Source organism: Scyliorhinus canicula, chromosome 16 (genome assembly GCF_902713615.1).
Source record: "Scyliorhinus canicula chromosome 16, sScyCan1.1, whole genome shotgun sequence".
Taxonomy (NCBI): domain Eukaryota; kingdom Metazoa; phylum Chordata; class Chondrichthyes; order Carcharhiniformes; family Scyliorhinidae; genus Scyliorhinus; species Scyliorhinus canicula.
In genome coordinates, this window is record NC_052161.1 from 505,936 (window position 1) to 521,935 (window position 16,000).

The following is a 16,000-nucleotide window of genomic DNA, read 5'->3' on the forward strand; positions in this document are numbered from 1 at the left end:
TGGTCACAGGGAGACCGCACTAACCCCATGGTCACAGGGAGACCACACTAACCCCATGGTCACACCGAGACCACACTAACCCCATGGTCACAGGGAGACCACACTAACCCCATGGTCACACCGAGACCACACTAACCCCATGGTCACAGGGAGACCTCACTAACCCCATGGTCACAGGGAGACCTCACTAACCCCATGGTCACAGGGAGACCACACTAACCCCATGGTCACACCGAGACCACACTAACCCCATGGTCACAGGGAGACCGCACTAACCCCATGGTCACACCGAGACCTCACTAACCCCATGGTCACACCGAGACCACACTAACCCCATGGTCACACCGAGACCGCACTAACCCCATGGTCACAGGGAGACCGCACTAACCCCATGGTCACAGGGAGACCTCACTAACCCCATGGTCACAGGGAGACCGCACTAACCCCATGGTCACAGGGAGACCACACTAACCCCATGGTCACAGGGAGACCTCACTAACCCCATGGTCACAGGGAGACCTCACTAACCCCATAGTCACACCGAGACCACACTAACCCCATGGTCACACCGAGACCTCACTAACCCCATGGTCACAGGGAGACCGCACTAACCCCATGGTCACACCGAGACCGCACTAACCCCATGGTCACAGGGAGACCTCACTAACCCCATGGTCACAGGGAGACCGCACTAACCCCATGGTCACAGGGAGACCACACTAACCCCATGGTCACAGGGAGACCTCACTAACCCCATGGTCACAGGGAGACCTCACTAACCCCATGGTCACACAGAGACCTCACTAACCCCATGGTCACAGGGAGACCGCACTAACCCCATGGTCACAGGGAGACCTCACTAACCCCATGGTCACACCGAGACCGCACTAACCCCATGGTCACAGGGAAGCTGGGCTCCTGCTCAGTCAATATTTCACACAACTGACTGACTCTCCCCCCCCCCCCCAAACCAAGCTGTACCGCCCCGTCTCTCCCCCCCCCCCCCCAGACCACATAGCCCCCCTCCTCCTCCTCCTCCCCCTTCCCCCCCCCCCCCCCCCCCGGAGACACAGTCTATTCTCACGAAGCCGGAGGACAACCAGCCCCTTCCCCGGGAGGTTAGAGCTGGAGCTCCGGCCACTGAGCGGCCCCGGAGTGACCCCCAATGCCCGGAGTGACCCCCCAGTGCCCGGAGTGACCCCCCCCTGTTCCCGGAGTGACCCCCCCAGTGCCCGGAGTGACCCCCCAGTGCCCGGAGTGACCCCCCACTGCCCGGAGTGACCCCCCAGTGCCCGGAGTGACCCCCCCCCCCCCAGTGCCCGGAGTGACCCCCCCCCCCAGTGCCCGGAGTGACCCCCCCCAGTGCCCGGAGTGACCCCCCCCCCAGTGCCCGGAGTGACCCCCCCCCCAGTGCCCGGAGTGACCCCCCCCAGTGCCCGGAGTGACCCCCCAGTGCCCGGAGTGACCCCCAGACTCACATAGTGCTTGTTCGGGCTCCTCCGCTTCTCCACGTCCTGGACGCGAACATCCGTCACCGCGCGGCCCGGGGGCTGCATCTCCCGCCCGGGGCCTGTGTGTCTGTGCCGGGTACCCGGGGGTCCCGCTCCCCCGGCTCTCGGTCCGGGTCCCGGCTCCGTGCCGATGTTCCCGGGTCCGGGTGTCTCGGTCTCGCTCCCGGTGCTCTCGGGGTCCGGGTCTCGGGGCGGGTGTGCGCTCCGGGTCTCTCTCTCTGTGCCCGGGGTGGGGTCCGGGCCGGGGGTCTCTGTGCCCGGGGTGGGGTCCGGGCCGGGCCGGGGGGGTGTGGGTGTCGGGGTTCGGGCCGGGGGGGGTGGGTGTCGGGGTCCGGGCCGGGGGGGTGGGTGTCGGGGTCTCTGTGCCCGGGGTGGGGTGGGGTGGGTGTCGGGGTCTCTGTGCCCGGGGTGGGGTGGGGTGGGTGTCGCGGGCCGGGCCGGGCCGGGGGGGTGGGTGTCGGGGTCTCTGTGCCCGGGGTGGGGTGGGTGTCGCGGGCCGGGCCGGGCCGGGGGGGTGGGTGTCGGGGTCTCTGTGCCCGGGGTGGGGTGGGTGTCGCGGGCCGGGCCGGGCCGGGCCGGGCCGGGGGGGTGGGTGTCGCGAGCCGGGCCGGGGGGGGTGGGTGTCGCGGGCCGGGCCGGGGGTCTCTGTGTCTCCCGCGCCTGGTTGTTGTTTGGCTGGAGCGGGAGCCCCGCCCCCAGCAACAAGCAGCCAATCAGCGGCGGTCCGGTTCCTCAGGCAAACGACACTCGCCAATCAGAGCCCGGCTTTCTGAGCACCGGCCCCGCCCCTTCCCGGCCCCGCCCACCGGGAAACAGCGGGAGGTTTAAACAGTGAGGGAGGAGGGAGTGAGGGACAGCAAACTGAGGGAGTGAGGGGAGAGGGAGTGAGGGACAGCACAATGAGGGAGTGAGGGGAGAGGGAGTGAGGGACAGCAAACTGAGGGAGTGAGGGACAGCACAATGAGGGAGTGAGGGGAGAGGGAGTGAGGGACAGCAAACTGAGGGGAGGGGGAATGAGGGACAGCAAACTGAGGGGAGGGGGAATGAGGGACAGCAAACTGAGGGAGTGAGGGGAGAGGGAGTGAGGGACAGCAAACTGAGGGAGTGAGGGACAGCACAATGAGGGAGTGAGGGGAGAGGGAGTGAGGGACAGCAAACTGAGGGAGTGAGGGGAGAGGGAGTGAGGGGGAGCAAACTGAGGGGAGGGGGAATGAGGGGGAGCAAACTGAGGGGAGGGGGAATGAGGGACAGCAAACTGAGGGAGTGAGGGAAGAGGGAGTGAGGGACAGCAAACTGAGGGAGTGGGGGGAGAGGGAGTGAGGGATAGCAAACTGAGGGGAGTCAGGTACAGCAAACTGAGGGAGTGAGGGGAGAGGGAGTGAGGGACAGCAAACTGAGGGAGTGAGGGGAGAGGGAGTGAGGGACAGCAAACTGAGTGAGTGAGGGGAGAGGGAGTGAGGGACAGCAAACTGAGGGAGTGAGGGGAGAGGGAGTGAGGTACAGCAAACTGAGGGAGGGAGGTATAGCAAACTGAGGGAGGGAGGGACAGCAAACTGAGGGAGGGAGGGACAGCAAACTGAGGGAGGGAGGGACAACAAACGGAGGGAGTGAGGGACAGCACACTGAGGGAGGAGAGAGTGAGGGACAGCAAACTGCTGGAGTGAGGGACAGTAAACTGAGGGAGTAAGGGGAGAGGGAATGAGGACAGGCAACTGAGGGAGTGAGGGAAGAGGGAGTGAGGTGAGAGGGAGGGACAGCAAACTGAGGGAGTGAGGGACAGTACACCAAAGGGACAGCAAACTGAGGGGGTGAGGGACAGCAAACTGAGGGTGTGAGGGGCAACAAACCGAGGGAGTGAGGGACAGTACACCGAGGGAGTGAGGGGCAGTACACTGAGGGACAGCAAACTGAGGGTGTGAGGGGCAACAAACTGAGGGAGTGAGGGACAGTACACTGAGGGACAGCAAACTGAGGGGGTGAGGGACAGCAAACTGAGGGGATGAGGGGCAACAAACAGGGTGTGAGGGACAACAAACTGAGGGAGTGAGGGGAGAGGGAGTGAGGGACAGCAAACTGAGGGAGTGAGGGACAGCAAACAGGGTGTGAGGGACAGCAAACTGAGGGGATGAGGGGCAACAAACTGAGGGAGTGAGGGACAGCAAACTGAGGGTGTGAGGGACAACAAACTGAGGGAGTGAGGGACAGCAAACTGAATGAGTGAGGGACAGCAAGCTGAGGGTGTGAGGGACAACAAACTGAGGGAGTGAGGGACAGCAAACTGAGGGTGTGAGGGACAGCAAACTGAGGGGGTGAGGGGCAACAAACTGAGGGAGTGAGGGACAGAAAACTGAGGGGGTGAGGGGCAACAAACTGAATGAGTGAGGGACAGCAAACAGGGTGTGAGGGACAACAAACTGAGGGAGTGAGGGACAGTAAACAGGGGGTGAGGGGCAACAAACTGAATGAGTGAGGGACAGCAAACTGAGGGAGTGAGGGGAGAGGGAGTGAGAGACAGCAAACTGAGGGAGTGAGGGACAGCAAACTGAGGGGGTGAGGGACAACAAACTGAGGGACAGTAAACTGAGGGACAGCAAACTGGGACGGCACACTGAGGGAGTGAGGGACAGCAAACTGAGGGAGTGAGGGACAGCAAACTGAGGGAGTGAGGGACAGCAAACTGAGGGAGTGAGGGACAGCAAACTGAGGGAGTGAGGGGGAGGGTGTGAGGGACAGCAAACTGAGGGAGTGAGGGGAGAGGGTGTGAGGGACAGCAAACTGAGGGAGTGAGGGGAGAGGGTGTGAGGGACAGCAAACTGAGGGAGTGAGGTGAGACGGAGTGTGGGACAGCAACTGAGGGTGTGAGGGAGGAGTAGGGTGGGGGGTGAAGTGTTGTGACAATCTGTAACCTCATGGACTGACATATTTGCCCCTGACCATTACCGTGAGACCAGGAGCAGCACGGGGACACTGAAAGGTGAGTTGTCAGTCTGGGGAAGCTACAACACATACTACCTGCGAGCAGAGGAAAACTGACAGGCGCGCTCCTTCTTTGCAGGGTGCCATGTCACCCCCTCCCCAAAGCTGTGGAGACCCCCCCCCCCCCCCTCCTTGCTGTGCGCCTAGCCAAGCTGTTCCAGTGCAACTATGACACTGGCATGTAATCAGCAATGTGAAAAATTGCCCAGCTAATTCCAGTACACAAAATGCAGCACAAATCCAACCAAGCCAATGACCAGGCTATCCGCCCACTCAGTCATCAGAAAAGTGATGGAAGGGGTCATTGACAGTGTTGTCGAGCTGCATTTGCTGATCAGTAACTTGCTCACTGACACTCCACCAGAGCTACTCAGCCCCTGACCTCATTATAGGCTTTCTTCAAACATGGACAAAAGAGCTGAACTCCAGAGGGGAGGTGACTGACCATGATCAAAATGGCATTTGACCAAGTGTGGCATCACAGAGTATTAGTAAAACTGGGGTCAATGGGAATTGGGGAGAAACTCTGCTGGTTAGAGACATACTTGATGGAAAGGAATATGCTTGTGGTTGGTGGAGGTTAGTCATCTCAGTTCCAGGTGTTACAAACGTCTCGTCAGCTCTCATTAGTAGCTAAGAGGCTGGACCTATTTTTAAAGTTTTAAGATGGTGCAGAAAGATCAATTTGTTCCAGAAATGATAATATAAGAACATAGGGCTTGTTATTTTATTTAAAAACTTTATTAAAACAAAAAAAAACAATATTTAAACTTCAACTCGAACACTAACCATTTACATGTAGTTTCTTAACCTTAACACACTAGTTCCCATTAAACACCACTTTAAATAAACATGCAGCTCTCGTTCCACTTAAATAGGCAAAGGCAATGCTAGCATTTATGAAGCAATCTTCTGTTAGGAACATTTTTTCAGAACCCTTTTCCAAAGTTTGCCTCGATGGCAATTTTCATGACCTTTCTCGGTCGAGTTCCAAAGCCTTCGTCTCTGTAACTTTCAACACAGCATTTTTTTGTCTCTCCCTCTCTCTAATCTCTGCCCAGTCCCTCAAACAAACGTTTTCTGCTGGGGTTTCCAGACTTTAACTCATAGGCGACATCTTGGCTGTTTGATTGCCCTCTCCTCATAAGATATAGGAGCAGAATTAGGCCATTCAGCCCATAAAGTCTGCTCCGCTATTCTATCATGGCTACCTACAATGTTACAGACCAAGGGCTGGATTGCAAAATCAGCCAGAGCATCCTCCTGAGAACACATGACCGAGGAGCGGGAGTCGGCAATTTAGTCTCCCGAGCCTAACACCCTCAATGTGATCATGGCTGATCCCATCCTGGCCTCAACTCCACCATCCTGCCCGTTCTCCATAACCCTTCAACCCATTACCAATTAAAAATCTGCCTAACTCGTCCTTAAATTTACTCACTGTCCCAGCAGCCACCGCATTCTGTGGTAGCGAATTCTACAGATTCACAACCCTTTGGGAGAAGTAGTTTCTCCCCAACTCCGTTTTAAATTTGCAACCTCTTAGTCTAAGATTATGACCTCTCGTTCTAGAATACCCCACAAGCATCAGCTCCACGTCTACTTTATCCATACCTTTTAGCATCTTATATACCTCAATGAGATTTTCCCTCATTCTTCTAAACTCTAGAGAGTATAGGCCGAAAATGCTCAATCTCTCCTCATACGACAAACCCCTCATCTCTGGAATCAATCTGGTGACTCCTCTGAACTGCCTCCAATGCCACTACATCTTTCCTCAAATCAGGGGACCAAAATTGTGCACAATACTCCAGGTGCCGTCTTACCAATGCCTTGTATAGTTTATACAAAAGAGCAGAGCCATGCTATAGCTATGCAACTAACCCCCCAATGACGGATAAAGAGGCCATCAGACTCTGTAATGGGATAATAGCTGGTCAGACAGGAGTGTCCCAAAGAACTAGGGCATCCTGTGTATTCCCATTAATGAGCTTAAGTCTGACTGGGACAGTGTAGCCCGACCAGGTGTGGGTGTATCCCTCTGATCTGTGCTGGGGGTTTTTTTTCCCTCAGTCTGTTTAACTCCTAAATTGCCTGCTACATTGGGGTCTCATTTCTGGACCCAATTTCCTAATATCTCCTTCGCATAACATCTCTCTATCAATATACACAGATAGTTTCGTTTTCTGAACCCCTTTCAATTTTAAACACTTCTTAAGATGACATACAGTTTGCATTCCATACAGTATATACCAGTTTTTTTTCATTTTTAAACAAGAGAACATGACATAAATATAGTCCATTGTAGCCTTTTCCTGTATCACAGGCGTGACAGGATATCAGCAATTACATTTTCTTTTGGACACTTTTGCATTAGTTCTATCCAAGTAGTCCTGGTATTAAAAGTGGTCTCGGTGACAGTCTCCATACTTTTACACAACAAAACATCATCAATAATTCAGTTACGAGCAGTTGTCTGACTTTACCAGCAGAGATTTCCACATTATTGTCCGACAGATTGTTGATCGTTGTTGCAACATTCATCATCAGTCGATCACAATTATCAATGGTTTTGTTTCGAGCTTCTTTTGCTGTCTGTTGAGGATAGGCAAAATAATTGGTAACAGCTGGTGCATTTGGACAGTGTCAAACACCAGTCACTACATGTTGAAAAGCTTGCTGACTATTCTGGCTACATTTATACCAGCTCTTCAGCCTCCAGATTCCATATTCCACCACAGACCATGCTCTCTGTGAAATGGTGAGACAGCTTTGGTCCTTCATCTGTCCCTCCTGACCAGATCGTAGTGTCGTCACTTCTTGCGTCACCGTTATGCCAGAAATTTGACTGCCCTTGTGGCTCCCAACAAGTTCCTGCAGTTTGTTTCATTGCAACCTGTTATCTTGTGAGTAGCTCTCTCCCTTGTTGGGGTCACTCCTCTTCAATCTCATGCAGATGATTGTTGGTATGCCGGAGTTCCTGTGCAATCTGATGCTGGATCTCAGCTTCCTTTTGAATTGGATACATTTCAGAGAAGTGTGAAAGTAATAGGGTTGTGATAGTGGGGGATTTCAACTTCCCCAATATTAACTGGGGTAACCGTAGTGTGAAAGGTTTAGAGGTAGCGAAATTCTTAAAATGTATCCAGGAGAACTTTATAAGCCAGTATGTAGAAGGACCTACAAGAGAGGGGATGGTCCTGGACTTAATTTTCGGTAATGAAGCCGGGCAGGTGGTTGAAGGATCAGTGGGGGAGCATTTTGCAGACAGCGATCATAACTCAACTAGATTTAAGAGTGTTCTGGAAAAGGAGAACGATAGGCCTGAGATCAAAGTTCTAAACTGGGGGAAGGCCGATTTTAATACGATCAGATATATTTGGCCAGAGTGGACCGGGACAGACACTTTTAGGTAAATCTGTGACAGGACAGTGGGACGCATTCAAGAAGGAAATAGGGAGAGTGCAGGACTAACAGGAAAAAGGCCGGGACCAACAAATGCAGTGAATCTTGGAAATCGAGGGATATATAGCATTGGATCAGGAGAAAATGGGAGGCTTATGGCAGATATCGAGGGCTCAAAACAGCAGAAGCCCTAGAGGCGTAAAAACCGGCAAAAGGGAACTTAAAAAGAAAATTAGAAGAGCAAAAGGAATCATGAAAGATTGCTGGCAGGTAAAATAAAGGAAAACCTTAAGTTGTTTTACAAATGCATTAAGGATAAAAATGTAACCAGAGAAAGAATAGGGCCCATTAAGGACCACCGTGATAATTTGTGTGTGGAGCCGGAGGATGTCGGTTGGGTTCTAAATGAATGACACTTTGTGTTCACTTGTGAGAGGGACGGTGTAGGTATAGAAATCAGGGAGAAGGACTGTAATAAAATTAAAGAGATTAACACAGACAGAGAGCAGGTTCGAGTGGTCTGGCATGCTTTAAAGTAGATAAATCTCCAGGCCCAGATGAAATGTATCCCAGGCTGCTGAGTGAGGCAAGGGAGGAAATAGCAGGGGCGCTGGCAATGATTTTCAATTCCTCTCTGGCCACAGGAGAGGTGCCGGGGGACTGGAGGATAGTCAATGTGGTACCATTATTCAAGAAGGGAGGAGGGATAAACCAGGAAACTACAGACCAGTCAGTCTAACCTCAGTGGTGGGGAAACTATTGGAAACAATTCTGAGAGACATAATTAATCTGCATTTGGAAAGGTAGGGATGAATCAAGAACAGTCAACATGGTTTTGTTAAGGGGAGATCATGTCTGACCAAAACAGAACATTTCTTATTACTTCTTCATTGTCCAATCTAATTTGAGGAATATTAAATTCAGAATTGTTGTGGGAGTTTCACCGATAGCGTACTTCACTCTCCAACTGACCAGGTGACAGTACAGGTCAATGGTCACCCGCTTGAGATGGAGTTAGACACTGGCGCAGCGGTCTCCGTGATTGCCCAGAGGACATTCGACCGCATCAGGCAGGGTATAAAGACCCTTGCATTAACCGACACACAGGCCACCTATACGAGGGAACCATTGGACATTGCAGGAACTATGATGACCCCTGCAGGAACTACGATGACCCCTGTTGTTTATGAACGCCAAGAGGGGCGTTTCCCACTTATCGTGGTGCGCAGCCACAGGCCCAGCCTGTTGGGTCGGGACTGGTTGCACCATTTGCGGCTGCAGTGGCAGCACATCCTCCAGACACTTTCTGGAGGGTTGACTGAGGTACTGGGACGGTACCCAGATGTATTCCAGCCTGGTTTGGGGAAAATAAAAGGGGCAGTAGCCCGTATCCAAGTCAAACTAGGAGCCACGCTGTGCGATTTCCAGGCGCACCCGGTGCCTTGCGCCCTGCTCGAGAAGGTAGAAGGGGGGCTCACTTGTTTGGAGACTTTGGGTATTATCAGGCCTGTCCGTTTTGCTGACTGGGCAGCACCAATTGTACCTGTAATGAAGCCAGATGCCACAGTTCGCTTGTGCGGCGACTATAAACTTACAGTGAATACGGCTTCCCGGCTCGACCGATATCTAATGCCTCGCATAGAGGATCTCTACGCGAAGCTTGCAGGCGGACTCTCGTTCACAAAATTAGATATGAGTCACGCCTACCTACAGTTGGATCTGGACCCTGCCTCCCGGCCATATGTAACGATTAATGCACACCGGGGGGTATCCTCTGCCTGCGCTAATTTTTCAATGCATCATGGAGGGCATTTTGAGAGGTTTACCACGTGTCGCTGTCTACTTGGATGACGTTTTGATTACAGGGACGTCGGAGCAGGAACATTTGGAAAATTTGGAGGCTGTCCTTAGACGCTTTTCGGAGGCTGGAGTCAGTTTACGTCGCACAAAGTGCGTCTTTCAGGTGAAGGAAGTAGTCTGCCTGGGTTATCAGGTGGACCGCGAAGGCTTGCACCCCGTCGCAGAGAAGGTGCGCGCGATTCAACAGGCCCCCGCCCCGACTGACACTTCGCATCTTCGTTCTTTGCTCAGCCTCGTAAACTATTACGGAAAGTTCCTCCCCAATCTGGCAACTACGCTGGCCCCGTTGCACCTTCTGCTAAAGAAGAATCACACCTGGGTTTGGGGTCAGCCGCAAGAAACCGCTTTCCGGCGGGTAAGACAACAATCGTCGTTTTCTGGGTTACTAACCCACTATGATCCTGGAAAGCCTTTGCTCATCACATGTGATGCATCCCCGTATGGTATTGGGGCCGTCCTGTCCCACAAGATGGAGAACGGGGCCGAGCAGCCGATAGCTTTCGCTCCCGCACATTGACTGCAGCGGAAAAGAAGTACGCACAGACCGAGAAGGAGGGCCTGGCGGTGGTCTTTGTGGTGAAACGCTTCCACCAGTACGTGTATGGCTGCCACTTCACTATCGTGACTGATCATAAGCCTCTGCTCGGACTTTTCCGAGAGGATAAGCCAATACTGCCCATTGCTTCCGCATGGATCCAGCGCTGGGCTTTGTTGCTCACTGCCTACGAGTATTCTCTGGAGCACAAACCAGGAACCCAGATCGCAAATGCTGATGCACTGAGCCGATTGCCTTTATCGACTGGCCCCATGTCGCCCCCACTATCTGTGTGGAGTCTGAACATCCTCCCCGTGTGTGCGTGGGTTTCCTCCGGGTGCTCCGGTTTCCTCCCACAGTCCAAAGATGTGCAGGTTGGGTGGATTGGCCATGAAAGATTGCCCTTAGTGTCCAAAATTCTATGATTAACCTAGGACAAAAGTTCGGCACAACATCGTGGGCCGAAGGGCCTGTTCTGTGCTGTATTTCTCTATCTATCTATCCCCCCTCAACCTTCTGAATTCCAGTGAATATAATCCCAAGCTACTCAGCCTCTCCTCATAGGATAACCCCCTCAACTCCGGAATCAGCCTAGTGAACCTCCTCTGCACCCCCTCTAGTGCTAGCATATCCTTTCTCAACTGTGGAGACCAAAACTGCACACAATACTCCAGGTGTGGCCTCACCAGCACCTTGTACAACTGCAACATTACCTCTCCAGTTTTAAACCCAATCCCCTTCGCAGTGAAGGACAAAATTCCATTTGCCTTCCTAATTACTTGTTGCACCTGCAGACCAACCTTCTGTGACTCATGCACAAGTACACCCAGGTCCCTCTGCATAGCAGCATGCTGAAGCTTTTTACCATTTAAGTAATAATCCGTTCAATTGTTACTCCTACCAAAATGCATGACTTCACACTTATTGACATTATACTCCATCTGCCAGACCTTTGCCCACTCACTCAATGTGTCAATGTTCCTCTGTAAGGTTTTACAGTCCTCAATACACTTTGCTCTGCCACACACCTTTGTGTCATCTGCAAACTTGGATACCTTACAAGTAGTTCCCAACTCCAAATCGTCTATATAAATTGTAAATAATTGTGGTCCCAACACCGATCCCTGAGGCACACCACTCGTCACTAATTGCCAGCCAGAATAGCACTCATTTATTCCCACTCTTTTTTTCCTGTTAGACAACCAATCCTCTATCCATGCTAGTACTCTACCCTTAACACCATGCATCCTTATCTTATGCAGCAGCCTATTGTGCGGTACCTTGTCAAAGGCCTTTTGGAAATCTAGGTACACCACATCCACTGGGTCCCCTTTGCTCGAAATGTCTTCATAGAATTCCAAGAGATTCGTCAAGCATGACCTGCCCTTCATGAATCCATGCTACGTCCGTCCAATGGGACAATTTCTATCGAGATGCCCTCCTATCTCTTTCTTGATAATAGACTCAAGCATCTTCCCCATGACAGAGGTTAGGCTAACCGGTCTATAATTCCCCATCTTTTGTCTACTTCCCTTTTTAAACAGTGGCGTCACATTTTCTGTTTTCCAATCCTCTGGGACTGCCCCAGTGTTCAGCGAATTTTTGAAAATTACCGCCAGTGCATCTGCTATTACTCCAGCCATCTCTTTCAGTACCCTGGGATGCATTCCATCAGGGCCAGGAGACTTATCTATCCTGAGCTCCATTAGCTTGCCCAACACTTGCTCTTTCGTTATAGTAATGGTTTCCAGGTCCTCACCTACCTACCTTCTCTCGGTCAATTGCTGGCATGTTATTAGTGTCCTCCACTGTGTAGACCAATACAAAATATTTCTTCAATGCCTCCGCCATTTCATCATATCCCATAACTAAATGACCACTCTCATCCTCTAACGGACCAATGTTTACTTTAGCCACTCTTTTTAGTTTTATATAATTATAAAAACTTTTGCTATCTGCCCTTATATTCTGTGCCAGTTTTTTTTTGTGTTCTATCTTACTTTTCTTTATGGCTCTTTTCGTTGCTTTCTGCTGACTAAAGTTTTCCCAATCTTCAAGTTTCCCACTGATCTTGGCCACTTTGTAAGCCTTCTCTTTCAATTTGACAGCCTCATGTATCTCCTTAGACACCCATGGTAGATTACCTCTTTTCTTACAATTCTTCCTTCTCACTGGAATATACTTTTGTTGAGCACTATGAAAGATTTCTTTGAAAGTACTCCACTGCTTCTCAACTGTCCTACCATAAAATATTTATTTCCAGTCTACTTTAGCGAGGTCCTTCCTCATTCTATCGTAGTCCCCTTTGTTCAAGCATAGGACCCTGGTATTGGATTCTATCATCACACTCTCCATCTGTATACTAAATTCAACCATGCTTGGATCACTCCTCCCAAGAGGATCCCTAACGATGAGGTCATTAATTATTCCTGCCTCATTACACAGGACCAGATCTAGGATAGCTTGCTCTCTCGTCGGTTCCATTACATATTGTTCCAGAAAACTATCCCGGATACATTCAACGAACTCCTCTTCAAGGCTACCCTGACCGAGCTGATTTGACCAATCTATATGCAGATTAAAATCTCCCATGATAACTGCTGTACCCTTTTCACAGGCATTAGTTATCTCTTCATTTACTGCCCGTCCCAGTGTGATGCTATTATTTGGTGGCCGATAGACTACGCCTATCAGTGTCCTTTTTCTTCTTAGAATTTCTAATTTCTACCCAAATGGATTCAACCTCATTCTCCATAGAACCTATATCATCCCTCAATGCCACCCTGATGTCATCCTTGATTATTAGTGCCACTCCACCTCCCTTACATACCTGTCTAGCCCTCCGAAATGTCTGGTCTGATCTTATAGAATGGCGGAGCAGGCTCGAAGGGCCGGACGGTCTACTTCTGCTCCTAGTTCTTATGTTCTTATGACATGTGTGACATGTCCAGGAAAATTCAACTATATCCTTATGCAATTCAAGGCAATAAAAATATTTTTGTATTTTTACTTGCGGTTTTTCTTACTCTGTAATGAATGTAAGAAATTGGTATATAAAGTATATTATATGTATCTGGCGCATTAATGGCACATTAGGGTGTGTGTATATTTTCTGTAGTAATATTTTATTTAAGATCAAAGACAAACACTCTGGGTGCAGAAGGTGCAATTGAGATGTCGTAGAAGGGAGATCATTGTTATTTCAGGCCATGCCTATGTTTATAAAGAAAAGCCAAGTGAGTTTTGTCATAATTTCTGGGGAATAAATAATTAGAGGCAAGTGGGCACAATTCATCCAAAAAATTGCTAAGGGCAGGATTTACTGGCTGTTCACGCCGGCGGAAAATTCCGGTTCCATAACAGCGCACAGAATTCCCGGTGAAATGGGGTCCTATCACCAAGAAATCCCGTTAACAACGGCGGAGTTGGTTTGGCAGGATGATTCACTTCGGATTTTATGGTGAGATCGAGACCTCTATTCACACACACCATAATTTGTTGGGAGACTGGGGAGGTTTTCACTGGTAAATCCTACACTTGGAACTTTTTTTTGCCATGGGGAAAAAAAGCGTTACTTGAAAGGGTGCCCCAATCTCATAGTGAGGATGTCTGACTGCAACCACCTTAAAGCGCTTACATTGTGGGACAAAGAAACAGCATAAGATTTTCCAGCAGGTGTATCCAATGTGGACGACAGGCCACTTTAAGCATTTCTGTAAATGTTAAAACTCGAATAAAGGAAGAACAGACAGTATGGGAAGGTATTTAATTGGGGGAAGGGAAATATACTGCTATTAGACAGGAGCTGAGGAGCATAAATTGGGAACAGATGTTCTTTTTTTTTACTACAGCACAGGAACAGGCCCTTCGGCCCTCCCAGCCTGCGCCGATCCAGATCCTTTATCTAAACCTCTCTCCTATTTTCCAAGGTCTACTTCCCTCTGTTCCCGCCCATTCATATACCCGTCTAGATGCTTCTTAAATGATGCTATCGTGCCCGCCTCTACCACCTCCGCTGGTAAAGCGTTCCAGGCGCCCACCACCCTCTACTTAAAAAAACTTTCCACGCACATCTCCCTTAAACTTTCCCCCTCTCACCTTGAAATCGTGACCCCTTGTAACTGATATCCCCACTCTTGGGAAAAGCTGTTGCTATCCACCCTGTCCATACCTCTCATAATTTTGTAGACCTCAATCAGGTCCCGCCTCAACCTCCGTCTTTCCAACGAAAACAATCCTAATCTACTCAACCTTTCTTCATAGCTAGCACCCTCCATACCAGGCAACATCCTGGTGAACCTCCTCTGCACCCTCTCCAAGGCATCCACATCCTTCTGGTAATGTGCCAACCAGAACTGCACGCAGTATTCCAAATGTGGCCGAACCAAAGTCCTATACAACTGTAACATGACCTGCCAACTCTTGTACTCAATACCCCGTCCGATGAAGGCAAGCATGCTGTATGCCTTCTTGACCACTCTATCAACCTGCGTTGCCACCTTCAGGGTACAATGGACTTGAACTCCCAGATCTCTCTGCACATCAACTTTCCCCAAGACCCTTCCATTGACCATATAGTCCGCTCTTGAATTTGATCTTCCAAAATGCATCACCTCGCATTTGCCTGGATTGAACTCCATCTGCCATTTCTCTGCCCAACTCTCCAATCTATCTATATTTTGTTGTATTCTCTGACAGTCCTCCTCGCTATCTGCAACTCCACCAATCTTAGTATCATCTGCAGACCACCTATACCTTCCTCCAGGTCATTTATGTATATCACAAACATCAGTGGTCCGAACACGGATCCCTGTGGAACACCACTAGTCACCCTTCTCCATTTTGAGACACTCCCTTCCACCACTACTCTCTGTCTCCTGTTGCCCAGCCAGTTCTTTATCCATCTAGCTAGTATACCCTGAACCCCGTACGACTTCACTTTTTCCATCAACCTGCCATGGGAAACTTTATCAAACGCCTTACTAAAGTCCATGTATATGACATCTACAGCCCTTCCCTCATCAATTAACTTTGTCACTTCCTCAAAGAATTCTATTAGGTTTGTAAGACATGACCTTCCTTGCACAAAACCATGCTGCCTATCACTGATAAGTCTATTTTCTTCCAGATGTGAATAGATCCTATCCCTCAGTATCTTCTCCAACAGTTTGTCTACCACTGACGTCAAGCTCACAGGTCTATAATTCCCTGGATTATCCCTGCTACCCTTCTTAAACAAAGGGACAACATTAGCAATTCTCCAGTCCTCCGGGACCTCACCGGTGCTCAAGAATGCTGCAAAGATATCTGTTAAGGCCCCAGCTATTTCGACCCTCGCTTCCCTCAGTAACCTGGGATAGATCCCATCCGGTCCTGGGGACCTGTCCACCTTAATGTCTTTCAGAATACCCAAAACATCCCCCTTCCGTATGACAACTTGACCGAGAGTATTTAAACATCCATCCCTAGCCTCAACATCCATCTTGTCCCTCTCCTTTGTGAATACCGATGCAAAGTACTCATTAAGAATCTCACACATTTCCTTTGAGTCCACGCATAAATTCCCTCTTTTGTCTTTAAGTGGGCCAATCCTTTCTCTAGTTACCCTCTTGCTCCTTACATACGAATAAAATGCTTTGGGATTTTCCTTAACCCTGTTAGCCAAAGATATTTCATGACCCCTTTTAGCCCTCTTTATTGCGCGTTTGAGATT

General features: G+C 50.2%; 2 protein-coding genes across 4 annotated transcripts in view; both read right to left on the reverse strand.

Annotated features, from left to right (window-relative positions):
* sh3pxd2aa (SH3 and PX domains 2Aa) overlaps positions 1-1,745 on the reverse strand; it is a 367,257-nt gene extending 365,512 nt beyond the window's left edge. For all 3 annotated transcript variants that reach the window (XM_038822069.1, XM_038822070.1, XM_038822068.1), the window contains exon 1: positions 1,479-1,745. In XM_038822069.1, coding sequence (XP_038677997.1) covers positions 1,479-1,556 — 78 coding nt within the window. In that variant the 5' untranslated portion in view covers positions 1,557-1,745. The remainder of the gene's footprint in view (positions 1-1,478) is intronic.
* A 5,121-nt stretch (positions 1,746-6,866) lies between these two features.
* Positions 6,867-16,000, reverse strand: part of LOC119979657 (neuromedin-U receptor 1-like) — a 47,060-nt gene continuing 37,926 nt past the window's right edge. Inside the window, exons 6-7 of the mRNA XM_038822185.1 lie at positions 7,192-7,361; positions 6,867-7,082 (exon numbers count right to left, since the gene is read on the reverse strand). Of these exons, the coding sequence (XP_038678113.1) occupies positions 6,867-7,082; positions 7,192-7,361 (386 nt within the window). The remainder of the gene's footprint in view (positions 7,083-7,191; positions 7,362-16,000) is intronic.